The sequence below is a fragment of the Gymnodraco acuticeps genome, unplaced genomic scaffold (assembly GCF_902827175.1).
Source record: "Gymnodraco acuticeps unplaced genomic scaffold, fGymAcu1.1, whole genome shotgun sequence".
NCBI classification, from domain to species: domain Eukaryota; kingdom Metazoa; phylum Chordata; class Actinopteri; order Perciformes; family Bathydraconidae; genus Gymnodraco; species Gymnodraco acuticeps.
In genome coordinates this window covers 2,673,598-2,690,137 of record NW_022990693.1, presented here as the reverse complement: position 1 = coordinate 2,690,137, position 16,540 = coordinate 2,673,598, and the positions used below count along the sequence as shown (strand labels likewise).

The 16,540-nt window shown below is 42.3% G+C and overlaps 1 protein-coding gene across 1 annotated transcript; it reads left to right on the top strand.

The window, feature by feature from the left end:
• The first annotated feature begins 563 nt into the window (after positions 1-563).
• Positions 564-3,731, top strand: LOC117555647 (trypsin-1-like). The gene is made up of 5 exons (XM_034230583.1): positions 564-766; positions 856-1,000; positions 1,123-1,255; positions 2,977-3,231; positions 3,326-3,731. The coding sequence occupies exons 1-5, from the start codon at positions 709-711 to the stop codon at positions 3,491-3,493; spliced, it is 759 nt and encodes a 252-aa protein (XP_034086474.1). The 5' UTR covers positions 564-708; the 3' UTR covers positions 3,494-3,731.
• Positions 3,732-16,540: the final 12,809 nt, after the last annotated feature.

Below are 16,540 nucleotides of genomic sequence, written 5' to 3'. Positions count from 1 at the left end.
TGATATGCACCCCCAGGAACTTGGTGCTGTCTGTAGTCTTCACTGCTGTGCCGTTGATGTGGAGTGGTGGGTGACAGTGCTTTTTGTTCCTGAAGTCGACAATGATCTCTTTTGTTTTATCGACATTCAGGATCAGGTTGTTGGTGTTACACCAGTCTGTCAGATGTTTCACCTCCTCCCTGTAGGCCTGTTCGTTGTTGTCCCTGATGAATCCCACCACTGTTGTATGGTCCGCGTACTTTATGATGTGGTTGGTACTGAACCTGGAGCATAAGCATAAGCGCTATCGATAAAAGTAGTAGTACCGTTGTGTACCCTATGTGAATGTCAGTTTTACACACATTCTGAGGCCGCAGTGCCTATGTTTTTGTTTTCACTGCTAATTTATGCTTATGTTCTATTAGTGCATTAAAAAATCATTAAAATCATTAATGAAGTTTCAGCTCAGACCCCACGCTTAATATGTCTCCCCCTGGCCCACCTACATTTCTCCAGGCCCACCCACACAATAATTCCTGGCTACGCCACTGGTCCTAACACATAGTATTTACATGATGTATGTTCTTTGCAATGTTGCAAAATAACATCTCCCGCAGGATGTGCTTGGAAGTGAAGATAAATAGATGGAATTGGCAATCATATTGTGTAGTTCGAACTCTGCAGTAAAAAGGTTCCACTTGACAGCGGGCTGATCATCCTGTCGCCACGATGCGTGGGCTCTACAAGATTCTGCTTCTTTTTCTTCTGGCATGCCAAGATCAAAACGGTAAATTGCTCTGATGACTTTTCTTCATCCTGAAAATTAGATAATAACTATAGTTTTAACTCTTTGTTATTTTATTCATATGATTATAGTACTTGGAAGTAAAATCATAAATGGGACAACTGCCGGCGATGATTTGATGAAGTATATGGTATCGGTGCAGGAAGACGATGAACACATATGTGGAGGATTCCTTGTCAGCAAACATTTTGTTGTCACCCATGGGGGGTGTAAATTGTAAGTTACTCCTCCTTTTCTATAATGTTTTGTTATTTGATGTAAAAAGCATGTTTCATTTGTTCTGTCTTGTCACAACTTTACAAAATACAACAATAACCTCTCACTGATGTCTTTTTCAGTGACAAAAAAGGAAAAGTAATGGTTGTTCTCGGCACCTACGATCTCAGCAAACCTGGCAATAAAAGAAAAGAACACATTATATCCACATGCAAACCCCCACCTGGAATTGGGACTGACATCATGCTCATTGAAGTAAGTTTATTCATCCAAGTAGTACCTTGCTTTGAAGAAAATTAAACAACTGAGTTTAATTCAGTGGGAGTAAATGTAAATAAATGGGGGGAAGCAAATAGTAATCAATATTCCTGCTTATAGTATTTGCACAGCACAACCAAAAAAACGGTTGATTTACTCTAATACTGCTCGCAATAACTTTTATTTAAGTGACTCATGTGCTCCAACAAACCAATTTGTACCTGACATATGATGTAGAGCAGGGGTCACCAACCTTTTTTAGGGTGAGGGCTACTTTCAAACAATAAAACAAGTCGGGGGCTACTTTTACTCCTCTTTTTTTTGTTTTTTGCAGTGTATATATTTAGCACATTTTAACATTATTATATGCTTACCTTTAACCTTTGTGTGCTGTTTGGGTCTTTGGGACCCGTTTTCAGTGTTTACTAAAAGAACATGTATGCAATTGAATTATTTTAACCTGCTTTATTTGGGGGTGGACCTCACCTCCTCTAGGGGCGGCCTCACATCCTCCAGGGGGGACCTCACCTCCTCTAGGGGGGTCTGGGGGCATGCACCCCCGGGAAGATTATTTTTTTAAATGTTGAAGTGAAATGCATCAATCTGGTGCACTTTGAGCACAACATGAATTTATGGATACAGCTCTCAACACTCAGATGAAAGGGAGCTGTATACTTTTCAAGAAACAAACATCTTTGGAATATGATCACAACCAATAATAAATTATTTAAACTTGTTTATTCTTATCTTGTGTTACCTAGTTAGCATTCTTTCTTTTTATTTATGCATATTTTACTAATCACTCCCCTTTTAAACTGTTTTTGTACTGTCCTATTGTACACATTGGAATGATTTCTTACTTTATCTAGCCTATATTAAATAGATAAAGGGGTGCACTCACACTCACACACACACACACACACACACACACACACACACACACACACACACACACACACACCACACACACACACACACACAACACACACACACACACACACACACACACACACACACACACACACACACACACACACACACACAGGCTGTGTGCTCCTCCGTGGCGATGACGGCTTGCGTTAAAAAATAATAATAAACATATTTGTAATGTGGGGGGACACAAACGGGATTTTGAAAAGAGCGGGGGACATGTCCCCCCTGTCCCCAGTGGAGATTACGCCATGCGTGTGTGTGCGTCAAGTGCAATAAATAAATATGCAAGTTGCAACACACACAGTAAAACTCTGCCCCTCATGTGCTGTATAGGCTGCATGATGGGCTGTTCAATGGGGCTGATGTGTTGTGTAGATTCTGCCAGAAGGAAAATCAGCGGGGAGGTGCCACATTGCTTTTCTTCCCGACTGCAACGCTGGTCCCGCAAATCAAGCAAGAACGTGATTGGTCGATATTCATTGTGGGGGTGGGGGGAGGAGGGGTGTTAGATAGATATAGAGTTGTAGTAAGTAGATAGACTAGTTCGCTATGATTTAGGTTTCGTTTATGCATGGGGGAGATTCTTTTAATTACATTTCCTTTTTTGTTTTGTGTATTTTATACATTTTGGATTTGCTTGGCGAGCTATTTTTAGAACGTGCCCGGCGGGCGCCTCATGTTGCCCCTGCGGGCGACTGAGTGCCCGCGGGCACCGTGTTGGCTACCCCTGATGTAGAGTAAGACTGTGTTTTGAAAAACTGCTTTTTGATTTTATTCGTCTCAAGATAAATTCCAAAAAACCAGAAGATCTACCAGAAAAAAATCAACTTCAAGACCCTGACAAGGATTTAAAAGAAAAGTGCCAAGTAGCTGGATGGGCTCCAGTGGATAACAATGACATAGATCATGTTGATCAGCTCCATGTGGTGGATGTGACTGTCATCAGCCCGAAGGCTTGCAAAGTGCAGATTCCTGGACTTCGTGCCAATGCTATCTGTACAGGTGGAGAACCGACAACAGACAAGGGAGGATTTTGTAAGGTATGTTTCAGAGATACATTTGTTTCTTATTCCAAAATAAGGTATAACATCATGCATAATCTTTTTAACAAATAAAGATATTTCCTGCTCACAGAGAGATGCTGGTGGAACCCTCGTGTGCAAGGGTAAAGCTGTTGGAATTGCGACTGTCAACGACAACTGTTCCTTCCCAGGTTTACCCAACGTCTACATTAATATCTCAGAATACCGTTCCTGGATCAACCGCTGTATTGAAGCGAAGAAATGTTTGAAAGAAATTTAACAATATTTCAAAAAGCTTTGCTTCAGCACAATTGTATTGTATTTGGTAGGAAAGGATGTGTCTTAGTCACTGAGTGTTTGCTCTTTAATGCAATGGCAACATTAAAAATAGATATGTATTTATTGAGCTGCTTAGTCAGAGAAGCAGGTCAGCCAAGACACTCATACAAGGGGATTAACAGAATATTTTTTTACAGAAGAAGTGTGTTAAAAACAATGAAATAAATAAATTAACTTGCGTTTTGGTTTTAACCTAACTAACATAAATATTTTATAACAATATATATAACATGTTGATGTTCTATATAGCTCAATGAAGCTATATAACCTCAGCAAACCATAGTGAAGGTCCTATGACATCGCTAAGAAGCTATTCCAGGTTCGAAGATATGAATGCCATCCCTATAAATAAGATAATGTAATATAAAAGATTAAAAATGAAACAGTCCTACTATTGGTAAATCGAGTACATTATGGAGAATGACCATTCAGGAGAGAGAAAAGGTTGTGAATGATAGTATTTGTAATATTATATGTTATGTTATTTATTTATTTCCTATGTTCCTAAAAAAGGCAAAGGGCAGCCACTTGAAACGCTGTTTGCATACGTGTCTGGCATACAGCAGTATACCAAGACGATAAAACACGTTGTATGACACTTTACTTGAAGATATGAGTCTGGTGTCTTCTGACATCAACACTCATATCTGAGGTTGGAAACTGTGGTCACTGAGGTTCAGCTAGTTTGTCACACAAGTCAAAGAAATGTTTGATTAGGCTGTGTCACCTGAGGCACACATGAACCATGTCCTCATTAATTCATCCAAATAATGATGAATAAATATGACCATTTGATAAAAAACAAAACCAAATTCAAAATATTGCAGTATTTGTTTCCTATGGTAACGGTCTTCAACAGGGTACACAAAATGGTATTTAAGTCATTATGAGAAATGCAAAATATATTTCTAGTGTTTAGTAATCAAAACAGTGATACTTGATTCTTAAAATGGCAGTTTTATATTGACATTTACTGCAGTTTCAACAGGTGAATTTGAAAATATTTTTAACATAACTGAGGGACTCAGTTACATGTTAGAGCAGAGTGTTTCTGTCTACCATGCAGTGGCGGCGGGTCATTAGGGGCAGGTGGGGCACAGCCCCACCTAGTGTCAGAAGAAAGTATTACAAATAATGATTACAAAAAAATACTAAAAAATAAATAAAAAAACATATAAAATATATTTTAAGGTCATGTTTAATAATCTGATTCGTCTGTACATTTCTGTTTTAGTCTGTGTTCTTCTAATTAGTGTCTAGAGTGCCGTTTTGAGCTGTTTAGAGCCTTGTGGGACAAAACCCGATCCTGCCCCTCCCTCTCACAGTCTAAGTGAACGGTGATTGTAAAAACTACACTGCGCATGCTCAGAGTATTTTTCTATTTAATGTGTGTGGCAAAAAAATAATGACCGTAGGGGCATAGTGCTCCCATCCCCACCATAGGTCATCTCACATAATTCAGAATTGATTGGCTGTAAGTACTCACGTGTGCAGTGCTGCGAAACGTCACGTGTAGTTTGAAGAGGAGACGAGAGAGCAGCATATAGCTAACATCACCAGCGATTAAAAGAAGTAAAATACTGAAAGAAAATTAATGAAGTTGACCATTTACTGGAGCACACATTTGAGACACTTAGTCTCGGAGAGAAACTGGAGGTAAAGCGCCTCGGTGCCCACCATCCACCGGATTTCCAAATGGTCCAGACTGCGGGCAAAGTTAAACGTGGGTTTAACGCTGAGTGGTTTGCTAAAAAGAAATGGCTAACGGCGAGCATCCAGAAGAATTCCCTCTTTTGCTTTCCTTGCCTGCTTTTTGGTGAAGATCAAGGTACTTGGTCGAGGACAGGTTACAAGGACTTAAAGCATCTTTCGGAGAGGACAATGAAGCATGAGAGCAGCAACAGTCATTTGGAAAATGCCGTACAATTGGGATTACTTGGAAGGGTGAATGTTGCAGCTCAGATTGACAGCGCCTACAGACGCGGCATTGATTCTCATAATAGGAAGGTGGAAGAAAACAGGTACGTGCTTGGTCGGATCATCACCTGTATTAAACTGTGTGGGAAATGTGAGACAGCACTGCGGGGCCACAACGAGTCGGCGGACTCTCTGAATCCAGGGATATTCAGGTCAATTTTCGAGACAATGTGTGAGGGCGATTCCAGGCTTCAACGGCACTACGAAGCTCAGCTTGTTTTCAAAGGGACATCAAGCACCATACAGAATGAACTCTTGGACTGCATGTATGATGTGTACAGGGAGGAAATAGCCAAGCAAGTGGACAACACATCATTTGTTGCCGTTCAGGCCGACGAGACAACCGATGTCTCCTGTAAATCGCAAATGGTGATTGTGCTGCGATACATTATGCCTGACCTCACAGTTACAGAGCGTTTTTTGGAGTTTGTGGAAGTAAAGGACAAAACTGGCGTAGGTCTCTCTAACAGCATCAAGGCTGTTCTGGAACCCTTGAAGCTGAAAGAAAAGCTAATCGCTCAGACCTATGACGGGGCGGCCGTCATGAGCGGTAACGTGCGCGGGGTACAGACGGTGATGAAGGAGACGTACCCAAACGCTCAGTTTGTTCACTGCTACGCCCACCAACTGAACCTGACCCTGCAGCAACTGTGTTCAGCAAGGATGAGCATCCTGAAGGTGTTTTTTGCAGATCTAACTGCTTTTTTCCACTTTTTTCTCCGGTGCTCCAAAACGTGTTGCAGCTCTTGCAGAGGCAACACAGAGACGCATCCCACGGCCACCGGCTGTGAGATGGAACTTTAAAAGCAGAACTGTGAACGCGGTTTGGGAGACCCGAGATGCACTACTTCAGTGTATGAAGCATATACGCGCACAACCAGGATGGGATGCGGTCACCATAAGTGAGGCATACGGCCTGTCAAAGAAACTGCGGGACCGAGCATTTATGCAGCTCCTGGAGTTTTTTTCGTTGCTTATGCCAGAAGTGGATGTTCTATACAACACTCTGCAAAAACGAAGCATCGATGCACCTGGGATCAACAGCGCGCTCTGCCGTTTCAAGGAAAATGTTCAGAAAATGAGGCAGAAAACTGATGCATTGGCCGCCACTGCTCATGATGGAACAGACGAGCCAGGCCGACGAGTCAGCAGCACAGCGCCGGTGATGAAGGAGGCTTGTGACACAGTCATCTCACAGGTGGAACAGAGGTTCTCACAGAGTGACCATTTGATCGCTGCAAAGCTTGTTGACAGCTCATTCTTCCCACAGCATGTCCTGTCATTTCCTACACCTGAGCTTGACTGCGCCGTGAAACTGTGGCCTGCGTTGGGAAACAAGGAGAAGTTGAAGTCTGAGCTGACCACGCTCTACCGCCACAGTGAGCTTCACACTGGAAACACTGCCCTGTCTCTGTTGAAATCCATTCACGAGAACAACTTGGAGGAAACGTTTGCTGAGACTGTTATTTTGGTCAAAATAATAGTGACAACTCCGATGACGACATCCGAGTCAGAGAGGAACTTTTCCACCCTCAAAAGGATAAAGACTTTCACTCGCAACACCATGGGACAGCCGCGACTTAACGCATTGGCCATGCTTTCAATTGAAAGCCAGTTGATCCAGCAACTACAGGACTTCATCCCCAAAGTGATAGACACATTCTGTCAGAGGAAGGACCGCCGTGCCGCTTTTCTTTTCAAGTGAGCCTTCAGCTTTGGTAAGTTCATTTATGTCATATATTTTGTTGATCTTCTGTGTTTTGCCTTTGCTGGATCGATTGATATTGTGACCTCGATGATGAGTGTCTGTGTTTTCCTTATATTTACAGTCTATGGTGTTTTAATGCTAAAGCATTACGGTTGTTGTTATTGTTAAGAATTACTTTGTGATGGTGACCTTTACTCCATGTATGAAGGTGCATTACTATGACATCCCCACGCTGTGTACGTAAATGTATGCGCTCACAGTGTTGCTCCTGTGGTCTTCAGTATGTAATTTGACACTCCCCCTCTCTCTCTCCTCCCCCCTCTCTCTGTCCCCCCTCTCTCTCTCCTCCTCTCTCTGTCCTCCCTCTCTCTGTCCCCCCCCTCTCTCTCTCTCTCTCTCTCCCCCGACCTCTTTCTGCCCCCCCAGTTTTGTACACCTAGAAACGCCACTGCAGACGTATTATTTTAAGCAACACATTAAGTGGACGAAACACTCAACTCAAATGTAATAAAGTCAGATCCCCTCGTGTTTTAGATGGGGCAGTATCATAAAACTGTTGTACGCTTTCAAACACTCGGTAGTTTATTTTTTAACGAGTTGTTCTGTATTCACCTTGCAGCAACTATGTGGCTTGTATCCTGGATTATATGTTTAAGTCATCATGGATGTTTAAAGTTCATATTTGTCTAATATTAGTTTACTTTTCATTAATGAAGTATGATGTTGCGCTGTCAGTACACTTGTCCCTGTTTGTGATTGGTCAAATGTAGCTAACCCCGCCCCTTTCACGTGAACGCGCTCTCAGCTGGAGAGAGAAACCCTGGCTTGATTTACCGAGTTGATAACCAGCGCCGTAGGACCGTTTAGCGAGATCTCGTTTGTTAGGGTCAGTTAAGATAACTCAAGCATATCCAGGGTCTGTTGAACTGGCTTCGTGGTACAGGGCACAGGTGGCTGCATAGCAGCGCTAATGTCAAAGACATTATATTTTTATTTTACCAGGATGCAGTTACACAAATATTTGGGAAGGCTTAGCCTTCCCTAGCCTGCAGCACCTGCCGCCCCTGGGCCTACAGTATAGCCCAACCATGTACACCTTCCTTTTTTCCCGTCCAAAGTTTGAATTGGATAAAGGTAATGGTTATCGATGGTGCTTTTATAGCCTATTGTATAATAACTGTGTGATTTATATTGCTATTTCAAATGCATATGGCCACCCATTTACACTGCTCTTCCCGTCAAGAATATGAATAGAACTTAGTTAGATCACTTTACATTTCTGCAAATTAATTTTTAATCACACACGTCTCCCCGTCCCGAAAATGATAAATAAAATAAAAAGAGGAAACCATTTTCAAGTTCAGTTTTCAACGTTTTATTTAAAATAACTGACATAACAGACACCATACTGTAGGCCTATCTGCTGCGGAAACCAGGACGAGCTATTTCGGGATCTGTTTTTCGGGGGCTCCTCCTCAGTCTCTCATTTACCCGGCTCCTGATTAGGACACATCCTGGGGATTGTGTTTACAAACATTGACCAGACCGTTCACCAGCCCCCACCCCCATGTTGCCTATGCTGTCCTGTGTTGCGAACTCTTTGTTTAAAACGAATTGGCCATCGGAATGTGTGGAGGAATTCTCCCAAGGGTCACATTCCACAGCTCTTCCCCCCCCCCACCCCCCCCCCCCACTCCTGTGATCTCCCATCCCCCAGTCTGTAGGTTTGTGTTTGCATATTTCTATGCCGTAATTCATACTGGTCCTCTCACGCACATACATTCTCCTTACAGTATACATACATAGGCTATATGAGTCCGTGTATCTACGGACCATTTGTTTTTCTTTATTAAAAAAGTAAACGGAAGAGCGTCTGAGAGGCGTTTTTGCCCTTTTGCTTGTTACCTTACTAAATGGTCTAATGGTCAGTGGAGCGAGGGGGGAGGCCCGCGAAACTCGCGGAAGTGATTTCAAAACAAAAAGCACTCGTTTGCTTGGAACAAAGAAAACGGCCAAGACACACATTGAGTCCAGAAAATGAATGTTATTAAGGGCTGTACATATAATAAGCCTGTGTCTAAAATTGACAACAGGCTTATTATATTTACAGCCCTTAAGATACACTTTTGTGTTTAACAGCTGACCACTACCATGACATACTTTGTTTTAGTACATTTCGCATGAGAGCAAAATGTATAAATATGAGCATTACATTATATGAATATGAGAACAAAATGCATGAATGTGTGAGTGACAATATATGAATGTGTGCATTGAAATATGATAATATGAGAGCAAAATGTATGAATGTGTGAGTGTAAATATATACGTGTGTGAGAGTGAAAATGTATGTATGTAAAAGGAGAATATATGTGTGTGAGAGTGAAAATGTATGTATGTAAAAGGAGAATATATGTGTGTAAGAGTGAAAATATGCTGCATTTTGAATGTCCGTTAGTCCACCATTTCCACCGGAAATATCAAACATTTAATAAAAGTGAAAAACAATGAACAAGACTTAACGTATTCATCATAATTAATTATATTTATTTCGTTTGGATGTAGGATTTTTGACTTTGTTTAGAGCAGTGATCTTCTACTATATGAACATTTTGGACCCAAAATCACAACAAAAAAACGTAAAAACAGATTTTGAAAATGATATTATTTTTCATAGGTAACACAAACATACACAACGAAACCATTTAAAAGCTGGAAATATATACATGGGATGTCACTATGATAATGTGAAAGTTTGATTGAGGTAGCATGGGATTTCATTCTGATAAGGCAAAAGTGTTATTATAAATATAATACAAATATATATATATATATACACATTATGTACAAAAATCAGTTTTTTCTGTCTTTATCTGTGCCACGCTTCAAAGCGGTTTCTGTCAATACGACACAGAGGGCAACATCACAGGTTCCTCCTCCTCCTCCATGTCAAAAAACAAGCTTAAAGCTTGACTCACGTTCAGAGTTCTCTTCATCATAGTTGAATCTTCAAAACTCTAAATCTATCTAACTATATCTAAATTCTCAATGTTTGTCTGTCACTTTACTTCAATCCAGTCTCCCGCCGTCTCTCTTCGTCTCTCGCCGCCTGTCTTCGTATATCTTCGTCTCTCTCAATTCCCGCCGTCTCTCTTCGGTTCCCGCCGTCCCTCTTCGTCTCTTTTCGTCTCGTTTCGTATCACTCCGTTTACCTGATTACCTCACCCCCTCCCTGGTAAATACATCCTGATGAGCAGAATCTACAGTTTCCAGTATTTTCCGTTTCGTAAAATTATCAAATACGGCGAAGATATTAAAATATGTGCTTCCATTATTCATACTTCTGAAATATATCTGTATTAACTTTATATCATCGTATGTCCGTGTTTATTTGTGTCTGTTTATTGGGTCTTTTTGCATGAAACAAAGACTGGCATATAGTTTCAAGCCAGTACTTTCGACAGAAATACACATATACATCCTGTTGAGCAGGATCTACAGTTTCCAGTATTTTCCGTTTCGTAAAATGATCAAATACGGCGAAGATATTCAAATATGTGCTTCCATTTTTCATACTTTTGAAATGTATTAACTTTATATCATCGTCTCTCCGTGTTTACTGGGTCTTTTTGCATGAAACAAAGACTGGGATATAGTTCCAAGCCAGTACTTTCGACAGAAACACACGGCAATGTTGTCCGGACTGTTGTTATTATGCGGCACAGGTCATGTGATCTGATCACGCCGGCGTGACGGTTGACTCCAAAGGGTTAATATTAAATACATATAAGTATTTTTACAACTTGTATTTAGAAATACTCTGTTGTAATTATTGATGCATAAATGTGTTCATCCATTCAATGTGGCATCTGCTATAATGGGGTTAATGTATGATATTACTTAATAATACAATACATTATAATACATGATATGATAATTATATTTTAGTTTTATTCATTTCTTATTTCATAGTTTCTCATTATTATTATTTTTATCGCTCATCTTATTTTTGATTTTATTAATCTGTGTGAATCTGTGCTGTCCTGTTTTTCACTCTCACCCTGTTGCTGTTTGAACTACTGAATTTCCCCACGGGATTAATAAAGGTCCATCTTATCTTATCTTAATGTATAAGTTGATTTACTTCAATCTACTGTACTGTGTAAAAACACCCCAACAATATTACAAGAAATATACTGCATAAAGCAAACTATAGACTTTATTTGATCTAAAATATTGATGTTTTTTCAATATAGTAGCTGTGAAAACCATACAGTAACAAATAAGTGATTAAATGCTACAGTATTCAGCAAACACAACTGCAGAGCTGCAAACTTTGCAAACAGTTGTCTTTGTGTATTTTGTGAATGAAGCGCCATCTCATGGTTAAATCCTGTAATTGAACAAACGGGGAAATTGGGCAACGCCCCCTAGCAATTTGGCAACACCCCCAGCCGCTGGCATCCGCTGGGCTTTTGACTTGGACACACCCACTTGAGTCTGATCTGGAGTGCTTCATCTGTACTGCTATATTTAGCCCGATCGTCAATTTCTAATGGCTTAATGCAATTGTTTGCCTGTCTAGCCATTGGAATCGAGCTCTTTGAAGATCCAAAAATCTCCGGTTTTCTTACATTTCTGATCGGATTGTCAAAAACTTCAGAATTTGTATTGACCGCCGTTCAACTGACAGTGTTGTTTTCCCTCAAAAGTGGGCGGAGACGTTATTTTTGCCCGGAAGTGACGCATTTGTTACTCTCATCTATATGGTTATCAACCTGCTCTCCTCAAGTCTTTTTTTATTTGTATGTATGAACATATGAAACAATAACATTTAGCTTGGACATTAGTAAACAACATAACGGTCCATGAACAGTCCTTTAACTGTGGGGCTTATGTCCTCACCCACTCACCATACCAGACAGGTGGTCCTCTGTTGCGGCCCGCTCCGTGGCCCTGGAACATGATGGCTCCGACGGTGCTGCTCTGCCACACGACCCCCACTAACCTGAATGTCCTCAGGGGCAGAAGAGTCCGGAGGAGTGGAGGGGACTGAAAGGGCAGCAGAGACAGTCTCCACTTCTGGATCTGACAGGCTGCAGATGGAGCCTTCCTCAACTGCGGCGTCAGTGAACAGTTGAGATAGACCCAGGGTAGGATCTGCAGGATCCATGTCAAAGGCAGGGGCCAACACCTCCGTAGGTATCCATCTCCGGGCGTGCTCCACAGCCCAGGCATTGTCCAGTGGATCACGGCAGCGGTAGGGTTTCAGCTGATCATGGTGAACCACTTTCACTTTAGTCATCGGGCCTTTCTGGATGCGATACACCAGCTCATCCAAGTGTCCCAGAACGAAGTATGGTCCTTCGTACGACGAGAGAACCTTCCTGACTTTGTTTTGGACTCTCCGTGGTCCTTTAATCAGGTACCACACAGCATCACTCTCTTCGATTTACACACGGCATCTATTGCACGTCTGTCCGTCCTGGGAGAGGGATCCCTCCTCTGTTGCTCTCCCTGAGGTTTCACCCATGTTCCCCTTTAAACTGTGGGTTTTCTCTGGATGTTTTTCCTTGTACGATGTGAGGGACTAAGGATAGAGGGTGTCGTTTTTCTCATACTGATATTCTGAACAATCTGTGCTGTTGTATTTGCTGTAAAGTGTCTCTACTGTAGGCTATTTTTTATTATATGTACAGCACTTTGGCTCGACCATAAATCGTTAATAAATGTGCTATATAAATAAAACTTGATTTGATTTGATCACCAATATGGTACTGTGTGCGACAGCAGTTTTTGTCGTATTGTCTCTTAACACATTTTACAGACTCACCAAGGGCCTCTGGTGATTTGATGAGCCAGCTCCAGGCGTTGTCGGGTCTGCTGGACATATATACAGGGACTGAAGGGAGTGTGTCAGAGTCTGGGGGTAGACCAGCTACCAGGTCCACCGGCTCGCTCACTTCCCGGCCAAACATCATGAAGTTGGGGGGTGAAACCAGTTGCACTGTGCTTGGTTGCTCTGTAAGCCATAACAGCATAGGGGATCATGAGGTCCCAGTCCCAGTGGCAGCGCTCAGCTGTTGTGGCCAGTATCTTTTGTAGTGTGGCATTAAATCTTTCGACTTGGCCATCAGATTGAGGTCTGAAAGGTGTTGTGCGTGTTTTGTCAATGCCAAACAGTTTACACGTTTCCTGAAACACTTCGGATTAAAAGTTACGGCCTTGATCACTGTGCAGCATCTGTGGTTCTCCATAACGACACACCCACTCCGAAGCCAGCACTTCACCCACAGTTATGGCTGAAGTGCTGTTATGGCTTACCCCCTTCCCTTGGGCTGTGCAGCTTGTGGTGTCGCCTGGCTTTGGATGCACAGCTGGTACAGGTGCTACACCAGAGGGCAACGTCTTCTCTCATTATGAACCAGAAGTATCGGGTCTGCAGCCGGGCCACTGTGCGCATTACACCAAAATGTCCACCTATTTGGCCGTCATGCATTTGTTTCATGACATCAGGACGGAAGACTCGAGGCAGCACCACTTGTGGATAAAGCTGTGTGTCATCTAGGCCAGTGGTTCTCAACTGGTCAGGCCTTGGGACCCACTTTTTACTTGGTCAATACATCGCGACCCAACATTTTGAAGCACTCAAATCTATTCAACAAAAAAACGTGCTGTAATATATACGCTTTTCAGCATACAATATTAATAAAAGTGAAGTACAGTGCATATATCCCTTCACAGAACTAAAGTATCCTTTTTAAAAAGGTTTAATGAGATGATGGAATCAAAGCTGAACTATATAAAAAGGCACACATGCTGAAAACCCAACCCCAGCAGGGGGGTCTGGGGGGATTCTCCCCCAGGAGATTTTTTGAAATACTAATATAACTATGCATTCTGGTACACTCTGAGAAGAAAATAAATAAATCTATTACTACCCGACATATTAATAATATGTTATGCCATTGTTTGTTTTTCACTTTGTTCTGACATCTTGCTGCGATAAGAGTAAAGAGGAGATAGTCTGTGTGACTTACTTTAAATTGTGGATAAGGGTAGATAGCTCCCATTGTTCTGTGACCTGTCAATCATCAAACCGGGGGTCATATCTCATTATATGTTCATTTTTATCTGAAGTTGTACCCATGGATGTATAAAGAAGAGTTCTACCGCTAAGTTATTCTCCGTGGGGACTTCCGGCAACAATCTTGATTCTGATTGGCCAGAAGACTAAAAAAAACATCAGCAAAGACAGAAGTTTTCAAAACCGTTTATGGTCTCCGGTACTTCCAGTCCAACGCCGACTGTTTGCACAGCGTTAGAAAATCGGGCCTTCAAAATAAAAGTTTGACTTTTTCCCCAATTTTCTTTTTCTATTTTTCTTTTTTTTCCCAATTTTTTTTTCTTCACTCACACATCCGCAACCCACTCGAAACGGATCCGCGACCCACTTTTGGGTCGCGACCCACCAGTTGAGAACCACTGATCTAGGCAGTAGAACCGCCTAACCAGAATTCCGTCTTTGAAGTAGAGCCGCTTCCACTGGCTCCAATATGTTTTTGTAGCTGGGCTGCACGGGGAGACTGTTACCCATTGTGGCCGTTCGGCGCTGGCCTCCATCCATGCTTTGATGGGGCCTATGTCTGGATCAGCCTCCTGAGCCTGCTGCAGCTCCTCTGGGCTCCAGCCGCAGAACAGCCCAGTAGTATTGTTGGTCGTAGTCCGGTAGATTATTCCAGAATTTACATTGTCAATCTCAGCAGGTGAAGCTTCTCCTACCCGTGCTATGTATGAATTCTCCCATATATTCAGGGGTAAAGGGGTTTGACAGGGTTGCCAACTTTGGGTACCTGGCTGGAGTGAGATTTTGGTATCATGGGTTTGATTACACATATGCGCACGAAATGACTGCTATCGTGTCAGTAGCGGGACCTTAGCATATATATTAGGGCTGTCAAGTTAACGCGTTAACGCAAAAAAAAATTAAAACATACCAGCTACCATTCCCCACTCTGGACGTCATATCCGTCTGCAATTTCATTACTCACGCTCATTCCATCCGTAAGTGCCGGACATCCACCATTCAGACATACTTGGCCGGAATTAACTTCTTCATTAAAATAGCCAGCGGCCAACCATGTCCTTCCACGTCCCATAGCCACGTCACAATGCTTATCAAAGGCTTACGCAAGCAGGAACCCTCCTTCACAGCCAAACGACTGCCACTCACTTCCGACCTTCTCAGCCTCTGCATCCGTTCTCTACGCTCAGGATACTTATCACCAATGGTCGGCCTTACCCTAGAATGCATGTTCCTGCCAGCATTCTTCGGCTTCCTGCGATGCTCCGAATTCGCACCCATTTCATCCGCCTACAACTAGGGCTGCAACAACTAATCAACTTAATCGATTCAAATCGTTGTCGATTCGTTGGTGACGTCATCACGTGTGTTTTACGCGCTGACGTCATCACCTGTGTTTTACGCGCTTACATATAATATACTGGGGTTTGATAAGCGGAATGGCCTGCTAAAAAACCGAGAGAGAACAAGAAGCGTAATGGCAACACCTAAAACGAAAACCTCAAAAGTGTGGGATCATTTCATACTTGACAATGTGAAAAAGGTTGTTAAGTGCAACATTTGCAAAGGCGATCTAGCCTGGCATGGGAGCACTTCATCAATGATGGAACATCTCAAAAGAAAGCATGTCGGAGTTCTGGAAGATGACTCCACTCGGTAAATCAACTAACCTAGCTAGCTAGCTAGCTAGCAGTAGCTAGCCAATGTTTAAATTGCATGTCCTTGAACACAACTATAGTTTTGATCACAAAACAGCAGGACAGGTAAGACGTATTTATATATATATGGCTCTGTAAACGGAAGTTGTTTTCTTGCTCTTTCCTGGCTGCTACTTCAGTGAGTTTGAAGTAGAAAAGATCGCTTTTGCCAGTTATGTGCTGAATTAGCACCGAGCTAACGCTACATTAGCAGTTAGCACGTCTTACAATAGCTGAGTTTCTTCCCGTTAAGTGGGTAACTATGCATCATTAATAGGTTGTTAAATATTTAGAAGCCCTGAGATCATACTTGCCAACCCTCCCGATTTTCGCGGGAGACTCCCGATTTCATTGCCCTCTCCCGGTTTCCTCCCGGGGCAACACACTCTCACTCCCTAAGCGTCCAATAACGACGTTTGGTCAGTGTCCGTGGCGTCCAGTTGTGACGCTCCTAGGCTCCTTCAGCGTCATAAAGTGACGCAAATAGCTTTCAACTGATTGCAATGTATTCCCATCTGCGGC

What these genes read in the sequence shown, in the direction of transcription:
- LOC117555647 (XM_034230583.1), top strand. Translation starts at nt 709, where the DNA reads ATGCGTGGGCTCTACAAGATTCTGCTTCTTTTTCTTCTGGCATGCCAA. An exon ending in ACCCATGGGGGGTGTAAATT is followed by an intron (nt 1,001 to 1,122) that starts GTAAGTTACTCC and finishes TGTCTTTTTCAG; the next exon opens with TGACAAAAAAGGAAAAGTAA. An exon ending in CTGACATCATGCTCATTGAA is followed by an intron (nt 1,256 to 2,976) that starts GTAAGTTTATTC and finishes ATTCGTCTCAAG; the next exon opens with ATAAATTCCAAAAAACCAGA.